We start from the raw sequence: 10,119 nt of genomic DNA, 5'->3' as shown, positions 1-10,119 counted from the left end.
ATCTATATTAAAGTTAGTCTCTAAAACATAACTCCAAATAGTTTCTAAATCAGCCAAAACTGCAGTCATGGAGCCCCCAGGACCAGAATGAATATTAAAATCACCTCTTCGATATGGAAAATGTATATTATAATCTTCATGAGAATTAATTCTTAATATCTATAAAATAATATCCACTAGTATATGTTATACAATATGTGAAGTAAATTCTTACATCATTTCCCACAATAACATCAGATTCAAATTTAGTCCATTCTCCACCTGTTGTAGACAAAACCTCTGGTTGAACACGCCTATTGAATGCTGCAATTTGTTGAGGAGGTGTTGCATAACGCCTTCTTCCGTCAGATTGCAAGCAAGACTGTAAAGTATGAGAAACTTGAAGTCTTGCTTCTTCCATTTCCTGGGTCTACCAAAAAATGTACTGTTTAATCATTAAACATGAAATAGATAGCAGAAGCATACCACAGCAACTCTAGATGGTAAAAAGGAATCTTGATATTTATAACCAAGTTTTAAACGTTTCCTGGCAACTGCATGTAAAACTGTTACAGGATTCAAGTCAGAAGCTCTCCCTATCCTCAGATTAAGGGATCCAGGGTGAATTACAATAATAGACTTTGAATGAATATGCTATAAAAGAACTGTTTTATTGCACAATAAATGCAAGGAAAAATGGTGCAATACCTCTGGAGGAGTCTCCGGGTATACCGGCATTGTTACTAAATTTTTATTCATTGATGCTCTCACTAATGTATAATTAAAACATACCGGTAACTGACTAATATTTTTTAATTTTTCATTATTTTTATACTTTTTAAACAATTTAAGTAATACAAATTCTTTACAGCTTGACGTTTAAATAAATAAGGTTATGCATTTTATTTCTATTGCCTGCTGTGACCGTTAAAACCATAGATTAAAGAAATATATACTACCCATTGAAATAGACTACAGATACCCCTCCACTTCAATTATACATTCAGTTAAAATCATAGATATCTCATAGTTACCAATCATAGAACGGATCATGGATCTTAGGTAGTCTTCAACTATGCTGCATAGATTATGTAGGCTTTATATTTTTCTTTTAAAGTTATTTACGATGTGTTATATAATTTTAAAGGAATTATTACAAAAAATTACATTGACACTTACATTTTAAAAATTGAAATTAAATTAACTTTCCTTGCATAATGTTAGTTACATTTTTTATAATGTTTAATGTACCCAATAAAAAAAATTATAATATTCAATATGTATTCAAATACTCAAAAAAGAGTATTAGTAGTAAGGTATATTGTATAAATTAAATAGCTGATTATTGTTTTTGATTAACGTATTACTTAATAAGCAGGATTCAAGTGAACACTTCCAATGAAGAATGCGGTGCCTGTCTGAATAAGACTCGCAAATCGCAAAAGATAGAAAGACATTCCGATATAACTATCCTACTCCTTACAGAACAAGTCGGTGTGTCCTCCGCAGCAATAAAATTTTTAATTAATTCTCAGGACACCCCTTGCAATTACGTCATATCACTCATTAAAAGTACCGAAGTCGTTGAATCGTTACAGTTGAAGTTTCGTGTGTACAGTTTGTGCTATAAAACAAAAAATCGTTATGAGTGCTCCTGTGAAGAAGGTTCCCATTCATTTGCAGGTAAATTTAGTTTGTTTTTTTTTTAGAAATTGGGGTCAGCATTTAGTTAGTTAAGGTAGTTGTATTTTTTACCTAATTGCACGTCTTTATTTACTTTCATACATTTTTGGTAATTACTTGACCGACTGTGTAAGTTTACTTAGTTTTAACTACCTTAGACTTGAAAAGATTGTTATTGAAGAATTATTTGTTTACGGTTATTTAAATTACATATACTATCTAAACAGTTATTCTTTTATTTTTTCTTTTACGAATTGTAGTACCGGGTCATGAACTATTTATAAATCAGGTCGTTTACTGTTTACTGTAGTTTAAATAATTTTAAAGGGTTCAGTAGAGAAGATACCTGGCCGTTCTTTAATTTTGTAATGTAAGTCAGTATCAATCAGTTGGGAGTCACTAAATAACACTTTTACAGTAGATAAGATAAAAATAATTTTTATTAAGTACCTACCTATATTTGTCAATGAATACCATTTTAACAACAATTTCATAACATTGATAAACCAAGTACCAATTTATGTTTCTTTTTGAGAAAAATTAGACTACCTATCTAATCTATTATTTTTATGCCATACCAACTTGGATATTCAATATACGTAGAGTAATGATAAAAAAAAATTGCAGATAAGTGTCTAAACCTTTGGGCATTTGCTCTAAGCACTCTGCAAATATTTTCTATCATTCAAATATTGTTATACAAAATAATTTTGTTTAAAGGGAGTTACAGCTACATAATTGCTATTACTGCTACTACTGTATGCAATACATAATATGAAGTTGCTTCCGGTTTAATTCAAATAATTATCCTCATATACAGTCTCAAAAATTAACATAAGTTTATGTGTCTATATTAGAATATATGTACATTGTATGTTTGTTTACTGGCAGAATAGCATACCTGCCTTAATATGAATACATATCTATAAAATAAGTTAGAGGAAATGATATTTCAAACACGCACATTAAATTCGGAATAAGGAAATGAAATATGAGGTGTGATCAAAAAGTATTGTCGTTAGTAATACTAGTTTTTATTTCAAATACTGTAACAAAATAAGCAACAAAACTGTATTTATTTTCAGAGTTCTCAAAACCGCCTTTTAATAAAGAGTGGTAGAATTGTTAATGACGATGGTATATCAGAAAATGATGTTTTCATTGAAGACGGAATCATTAAAGAAATCGGTAAAAATCTCATTATACCAGGTGGTACCAGAACGATTGATGCAAGGGGGCTATTCCTTCTCCCAGGGGGCATAGATCCCCACACACATTTAGACTTTGAATTTATGGGTACTGTTAGTGCTGATGACTTTTACCAAGGGACCAAAGCTGCCATTGCTGGAGGAACAACTATGATAAGTACGAGAACTGGTTCAAAATAATTCTGATTTTAAATGATTGCGTTTTTCCAGTCGATTTTGTAATTCCTAAAAAGGGCGAATCTCTTATCGATGCTTACCATTCATATCGCCAGAAAGCTGATGATAAGGTGTGTTGTGATTATGGATTACACTCCGCTATTACTAGTTGGGACCATAAAGTCAAGAATGAAATGGAAATTCTTTGTTCTAAATATGGGATTAATTCTTTTAAAATGTTTATGGCTTATTCATTTAGACTTGACGACTCCGAACTTTATTCTGCTTTTGAATATATTCGTAAATTAGGTGCCATAGCACTTGTTCATGCAGAAAATGGAGCAATTATTGAGAAGAACACGGAAAGATTATTAGAAAAGGGAATAACGGGTCCCGAAGGGCATGAACTTTCAAGACCTGAAGAAATTGAAGCTGAAGCTGTAAATCGTGCCTGTGTCATAGCTAAACAGGTATATGCGATTTTTTATGTATTAACGCATGAGAAACCTTATCCACAATACTATCGCAAATTTGATTAAATTTAAGAAAACTAACTTGGGGTTTTAAGAATTTCAGTACCTACTACAAATCTATATATTTGAGATTAACAATTATCTTCATGTAAAATACTTGATAGACTTTTATGAATACATAATTTTGTTCTTCATTCTCAAATGTCGTTATTTTTCACTTCAGCTAATTAATTAGTTTTATTTGAGGTAAATAAAATTTGCACCACTTGAGCTTTCAATGTTAAGACCATTTTCTGGCACTGCTTATTCACTAGAATAGTGTGAATTTAATTAAAGTTTTGCATGATACTTAGTCAGTATACATTAAAATATATATACGTTAGGCTCTGGTGGCATGTTATAGGTAGCTTGTCCTCTGTATATTGTGCATGTGATGAGCAAATCAGCAGCTCAAGCACTGGTTATTGCTCGTGATAGAGGTTCTCAAGTTTATGGAGAAACATTAGTAGCTGCCTTAGCCACTGATGGTTCACATTATAAACACAAATGCTTCCATCACGCAGCTGGCTATGTGCTGAGTCCTCCTCTTCGGCCGGACCCCACCACCCCTCAGTTTTTAATGAATTACTTGAAACAGTAAGTTTCTGTTCTTTCTACGTTTTTTTTTTTGTTTAGTTATTTTTAATAAATAGCTTTAATTGTACTGCTATCCCTGGCATTTGGTTTTACTATCATTATATTTCTTTTTTATGCTCTCTCATTATCCTTTGTGTGTCTTTAGAACTAGCTTAACATACCTACATTGTGGAAGGAGGTTCTTTAAATAATCTGATGTATTTTAAGATTTAGTCGTCTTTCGACAGTATTAAATTCTTGTAATGTTAATGAATTTTTTAAAGTGTTTTTAATATGTATTGAATGCATCAGTGTAGAGTCAAGCATTTTTAAGTACAGGTAAACGTCCCTTTGTATGTGACGCATGTGTCAAATATAACTATCCTACTCCTTACAGAACAAGTCGGTGTGTCCTCCGCAGCAATAAAATTTTTAATTAATTCTCTGGACACTTAATCAATTTTCGTCAATGCCTGTTTAATGCTATTTATTTGAGCTCAGCAGTCGGTATTAAAAAAAAATCAATAAATTAGAACGTATTTAGAAAGACATAAAAAATAAATGTGGGCAATAAAAAGTTATAACTCTTTTAAACATATTTTTGATAGAAAGATCTCTTCATAGAGAATATCGAACAATTCTCTTTTTGTATCTTTAGTATATACTTAAATTTCGACACTAGATGGTGTTATAGACCTGGCCAATGAAAATCAATAATTCAAACACCTACTGACAAAAAGGGGGACCAATTTTAAAAATTAATCAAACACTCCCTAGTGTAAAATAGAGATAAAACGACCATAAAATGTTCCGTTGGAAATTTGACTTAAATATTTAATCTTGTTTGTGTAAAAAAAAGAACTAAAACAGTTCGAAATATTTGGGACTTCTTAGTTCCCTTAATTTTAAAGTTTGATTTCGACATTCGAATCTATAAATCCATTTAAGGAAAAATAGCGAAAATGTTCATTTTAATTTAATAAACGACCAAAAAAAGAATATAATTCACCCACCCTATAGCAGTATGTTGATTCTAGAATGTAAGTATCCAAATCGTTTCGTAATGTAGGGCAGCAGGGATTGCAGAGGGTGGAAACTGGCGCGTGCGTTTCAAGTATTCACGGTCAGCTGCAGTACTATTAGTATCGGCGTCATTTAACGACGCAGTGATAAAACGCTGCGTTTGTGACCCTTCGGGCGATGCCCCAGAGAGACCAATGATGAGGAGCAGCAGCTCTGAACTGCTCCTAGACAACCAAGAAGAGCTCCTTCGAAAGCAAAAACTGCAAGAGTTAGCTCTTCAACAAGCTAGTGTAACCGGTGCATCAGCTGCAAGGTCTTGTAGGGAAAATGCTCTCTTCTATTCAACCAGCGTGTTGGCCGTCATTGCCATGTCGGCAGGATCATCCCTTCTATTCTTGGTACCGCTCTACGTCGACCCTGCCATTTCAACCCTCGCTTCCAATTTTGTCCCAGAGCCAGTTACCTGCATCACAACCAGGAGAGACCAACTCGTCGGTAAGGAACTTTACATTTTTTACTTCACTCAATAAAATATTTATTACTAGCATCGAGTATTTAATTGTAAAATTAATTTCTATATTCTTTTTTGCATAGCTACTGTAAGTTGATAAACAATTGCTTGCTTATTTAGAAAAGTATTTGTAAATAGTTAATTTATTCTGTTTACGTTTCTACTTCAGTGTTTTCATCATAAATAATTTTAGGGCTTGTCAATTGTTCATGGAGTTCTTGCAGAGAAGGGTGCACAAGTGATGCATATCATTGCATCCATATTTACGTCAGTTACAACGACTCAGGACCAACTCCAAAACAAGTCAACGATGCTGTATTACTGGTGAACATTAAGGGATGCGGGTATCCCCCGAAAGTCACGTGTGCCAATTTCACAGATATGTACGGAGTCGAGGGTGCCACTTACCCCTGTTATCATTCACTTAAAAATCGTACACTCGTTTTGACACACTACGATAAAGATGAACAGGTAAACTAAAATAACGTTTTTTTACACTGCAAAGAAAACAAATGTAGATTCTTTCCATAAAATGGATAGCTTTTAAATGTTTCAAACGTTTAAATATTTTTAATTTCCTTATATTATTAAAAAATGTTTCAAAGGGTCAATTACAGAAGTTATTAAATGTGTCAGATTATTTTAGCTTATTATATTCAAGCATACATTTAAAGAGCAAACACAACTTTTTTAAGTGTGCTCGAAATTAAAAAAGATATTACTTTATTTATATATTAACGTAATTTTTCTTTTAGGTGGCTATAATAATTCATTTTTTCGCCGTGCCGTTCGTGATAACATTAGCAACATCAGTTGCTTTATGTGTTATGCACTGTGACTGCCGATGCCACGTAGTAGCGCACCATAAGAGAGTGCGAAGGTCCCGCATGCACCAAGACTTTAGTGACGGTTCTATAAGCACTGGGGTTGATCTTCATCATACTATTAGTCATCATTCTGATCTTGTTGCTATACGTAACATGTGATGTTAGCGTTTCGGTCTAATTCACGTACAGGGTGAGCCAAAAGGAATTGGCCCAACTTTATTCTTCTTATCAATTAATATTATTCCTGTTTTAAACAACACATCACAGAACTGGTTAAATTTATAGTATCTAACGTAATATATTTATTACCTCATTCATTTATTTTCAATTTATAAAACGAAGATATCTCTATTTAGACAATAAATACATAGGAATGATTTTGCTTCACCCAGTATGTGAAATTATATTAATAGTCTAAGAGCTGCTGCTGAGATCTGGTTTGGTTTTATGGGACTCCTTAAGAAAGGGATCAATTTTTAATATTCTGCTAGCCAACTTTCCTCACAGTACATTAGTATTGCTAAAATTTACACTAAGTACATACACGAAAGGATCTCAGCACTGGCAAATGTTGGAACAGTTTCGATTTCATTAAATTTTTATGGCTCTTAGACTATTCAAATATCCATTTTTTAGGCAATTATTCCTTTTATGATTTTCTTAATGTACTATTTTGTCTGTTAGATATTTGCGTAAATGTACCTATTCATCTATTTATATTAACTGTAGGAATTTCAACTTCTACAAATATGTTATGATGTTTTCCTTTAGCTGTGATGACTACTGTAGTACTGTAGATGTGATGTTTAATTAAGTTTATTATTTTCAGTATAAAAATGTCAAAAAAAAGTTAAGTAATAGTAATAAGATTGAAGTTAATGTTATCAGATTTTCTCCAACATATTGTTCTGTACAAATTTTATAAGATTTTACCCTAACCTACATTTAAATACATTATTTTATATGTAGACCGTTGTTTCCGTCTTTCAAANCCGGAGACACGGAATATCCCTTGATGATGCAATCCTGAAAAATAATATTTAACACTAGTTATTATTATATTATTTGTTTTTTAAATCGGCTTACCATAAAGGTTAATGACTCTTATGCAAGATTTCATTATAAGGGGTATTTCCTGGTTTGTTGCTTCTAAATATTCCTCAAGGGAGCCACCAAATAACTTAGGTTGCCCACTTATCTGTAATCGTCCTATGCGCTTTCGTCGAGGGGTTTTAACGTGTTTTACAGGGGGACTTTTCGCTTCTGGGCTGTCTGCTAGTAAGGATTGTCTTATATATTCTTGTTTTGCATCCAATCTAGCAATTCGAGTTGAGCCCAATATATATTCTCGGAATTTCTAAAATATCAAGTTATTTATTTAATAACCAAGACCAATTACACAATTATAAATCTAAATAAACTTACGGTTAAGTAAAATTCTTCCGTTTCTTGTCTATCAGCTCGCTGTTTAATTGAAACTGTTTCCAATGGTTTGGTTGGAGGGATAGGATTTTCTTTAAAAAATCCGCTACAATCATAATCTTTTGCATTTAACATTTCTAATAGTGTCGATTCGGCTGTTTCTAATGTTTTCCAAACTTCTTCGGATTCAGTGCGTAACGTTGTAAGTCGCTGTTGAAGCTGATTAAGGCGCGATTCCATTTCTTGGTGCAACACTTTTTGTATTTCAGGTTCAGGGGATTGCTAAAAATTGAATAATTATTTATCGTATTGCACTTCAAATATTTTATTATGTGTATAAAAGTAAACGAATGCAATATATTGTAAATTTTTATTGCAGTATGTTTGAATAACGACATCTATGTACACATTACAGTAATAGTTAAAACAGAAAAAAAATTAATCAGTGTTTTAAACCAAAGTCAAAGAAATTATTGTTTCTAATTTACGTTAAATTAAATGTCTTGTATGTGACCCGAAAAATTATGACGACTCGTCGAATATACGCGATATCAAAATGTAACCGACTAATCGAGCAAGATTAAATTAAAAACAATTGCAAACCTTACATCATCAGTCTTTTGTCCTTGAAACTCTAATTTCTTAGGAATCATAAAAGCCGTATGGTTAAACTCAAGAAACCTTTGTTTATCAAGTCTGGAGTCGAGTGAATTAATGCAAGCTGAGAGGGCATCTAATCCACTTTGCACAGATTTCTGCCTACCTTCTTCCGCCGAAACGTGCATTAGTAAAGCTCTAGATACACAGTTGTGGAATCCGAAGTCCATGCACTGGAAGTTGTTAAAAATAATTTACCTTGAGGTTTAAAATACACTAAGAAAACAAATTTAACTAGTCTTCAAAATATTTAATGGTTACGCAAATAAACGAACTTACATCGATAAGATCGGACAAGTCATCCACAAAATATTTGTGAATTGTTGTATTCGATGCTTCTAGACATAAAATATATTCGTTTCTCGCCTTTAAGGCTTTTAACTTTGCATCGGTATATTTATTTTTCCGCTAAAAAAGATTACGTACGTAAGATATACCCCATTCTATCAAATATAATAAAATTTGGCAAAAACATTCACAATCAGTGATGAATATCTACCTTAACCACTTCTTTCTCTATTAATTTATACTTTTTTGATCTATCTAATTTATCTTGTGATAAAGTTTGCTCCAATTTTCCTCTTTGGGCTTCTGCTGCCCTTAATTTAACTTCTGCTTGTCGTAATTCTGCTTGATAACTGTGATACGTCTTCATTGTAGTATGGAGTTCGTGTAACACTCGCAATATTTCTTCGTGAGTTTCATATCCTATTTCACGGCACTGAAACATAAAAAATAGTATAAAAACTACACTCTCCCCAAAAAAATCCAAATTAACAATGGTTTACATACCCTTTTATATATTCTTTGTACATCTTCCATTACTTGAGTTAAGCGGTTAACCAAATGGGTAGAATAAACTTCTGATAGTACCGCATGATCTCTACTCAGATTTTTCGTCTGGGTCACCAATTGCTGCCAGCAAGCGTAACTCGAAAACAGTGGCCACTGTTCCCTTCTAAAAGAAAATTTACAATGATCATAATATACCCTCAATTATCCTTTGCTCAATTAAATTATCACGATCTAAGGCTTATCCTCTAATTTAGTCAGTTACTTTACTCACTTTTGTTTTTGTTCTTTATGCCGCAATTGAAGACTTTTGGCGAGCTTATCTAAATTTTTTGAGTAATCTAATTCTAGTTCTCCTCGACGGCGAAAAAAGTCTTGAAGTTCTGTTACTAGGGCTACCTGAGCTTCCATTCGTAAATCTAAACATCGTAATTGTTCGTTCAGCTGAAGCCTAATATCTAAAAACAAAAAAAAAAAACAAAATTTAATAAGTTAAGTTTCGAAAAAGGTTGTTAAAGATGTTTGGAGCACGGCGTTGTACGGGTGCGAAACATGGACAGTGGGCGCGGCGCAAAAGAAAAGGTTAGAAGCGTTCGAAATGTGGTGTTATAGGCGGATGATGAGGATAACGTGGGTAGAAAATGTTAGAAATGAAGAGGTATTAGAAAGAATAGGAGAACAGAGGACTCCATGGAAGTCAATAAAAAATAGGCGAGATAGGTTGGTAGGACACCTTCTCAGGCATGAAGGTCTAGTCAGAGACATATTAGAGG

The 10,119-nt window shown here is 32.8% G+C and overlaps 3 protein-coding genes across 3 annotated transcripts in view; 2 read left to right on the top strand and 1 right to left on the bottom strand.

The window, feature by feature from the left end:
* Positions 1 to 1,438: 1,438 nt before the first annotated feature.
* Positions 1,439 to 4,443, top strand: LOC112906770 (dihydropyrimidinase-like). Its single transcript, XM_025981630.1, has 4 exons — positions 1,439 to 1,662; positions 2,748 to 3,027; positions 3,081 to 3,496; positions 3,903 to 4,443. The coding sequence occupies exons 1-4, from the start codon at positions 1,624 to 1,626 to the stop codon at positions 4,137 to 4,139; spliced, it is 972 nt and encodes a 323-aa protein (XP_025837415.1). The 5' UTR covers positions 1,439 to 1,623; the 3' UTR covers positions 4,140 to 4,443.
* An 812-nt stretch (positions 4,444 to 5,255) lies between these two features.
* Positions 5,256 to 6,791, top strand: LOC108740514 (protein tipE). The gene is made up of 3 exons (XM_018474854.2): positions 5,256 to 5,632; positions 5,842 to 6,119; positions 6,404 to 6,791. The coding sequence occupies exons 1-3, from the start codon at positions 5,332 to 5,334 to the stop codon at positions 6,632 to 6,634; spliced, it is 810 nt and encodes a 269-aa protein (XP_018330356.1). The 5' UTR covers positions 5,256 to 5,331; the 3' UTR covers positions 6,635 to 6,791.
* Positions 6,792 to 7,409: 618 nt separating this feature from the next.
* Positions 7,410 to 10,119, bottom strand: part of LOC112904001 (SLIT-ROBO Rho GTPase-activating protein 1-like) — a 3,750-nt gene continuing 1,040 nt past the window's right edge. Inside the window, exons 2-9 of the mRNA XM_025981623.1 lie at positions 9,621 to 9,804; positions 9,347 to 9,512; positions 9,054 to 9,275; positions 8,834 to 8,962; positions 8,506 to 8,727; positions 7,901 to 8,179; positions 7,562 to 7,832; positions 7,410 to 7,501 (exon numbers count right to left, since the gene is read on the bottom strand). Coding sequence (XP_025837408.1) covers positions 7,410 to 7,501; positions 7,562 to 7,832; positions 7,901 to 8,179; positions 8,506 to 8,727; positions 8,834 to 8,962; positions 9,054 to 9,275; positions 9,347 to 9,512; positions 9,621 to 9,757 — 1,518 coding nt within the window. The 5' untranslated portion in view covers positions 9,758 to 9,804. The remainder of the gene's footprint in view (positions 7,502 to 7,561; positions 7,833 to 7,900; positions 8,180 to 8,505; positions 8,728 to 8,833; positions 8,963 to 9,053; positions 9,276 to 9,346; positions 9,513 to 9,620; positions 9,805 to 10,119) is intronic.

This window comes from Agrilus planipennis, unplaced genomic scaffold (assembly GCF_000699045.2).
Source record: "Agrilus planipennis isolate EAB-ADULT unplaced genomic scaffold, Apla_2.0 scaffold179, whole genome shotgun sequence".
NCBI lineage: Eukaryota > Metazoa > Arthropoda > Insecta > Coleoptera > Buprestidae > Agrilus > Agrilus planipennis.
This window is presented reverse-complemented; position numbering and strand designations above follow the sequence as displayed.

Bases quoted from the DNA above. Each gene is read 5' to 3' on its own strand.
- LOC112906770 (XM_025981630.1), top strand. From the start codon at position 1,624: ATGAGTGCTCCTGTGAAGAAGGTTCCCATTCATTTGCAG. The intron at 1,663-2,747 runs GTAAATTTAGTT...ATTTATTTTCAG, and splicing joins AGGTTCCCATTCATTTGCAG to AGTTCTCAAAACCGCCTTTT. The intron at 3,028-3,080 runs GTACGAGAACTG...GCGTTTTTCCAG, and splicing joins TGGAGGAACAACTATGATAA to TCGATTTTGTAATTCCTAAA.
- LOC108740514 (XM_018474854.2), top strand. From the start codon at position 5,332: ATGATGAGGAGCAGCAGCTCTGAACTGCTCCTAGACAACCAAGAAGAG. The intron at 5,633-5,841 runs GTAAGGAACTTT...AAATAATTTTAG, and splicing joins CAGGAGAGACCAACTCGTCG to GGCTTGTCAATTGTTCATGG. The intron at 6,120-6,403 runs GTAAACTAAAAT...TTTTTCTTTTAG, and splicing joins ACTACGATAAAGATGAACAG to GTGGCTATAATAATTCATTT.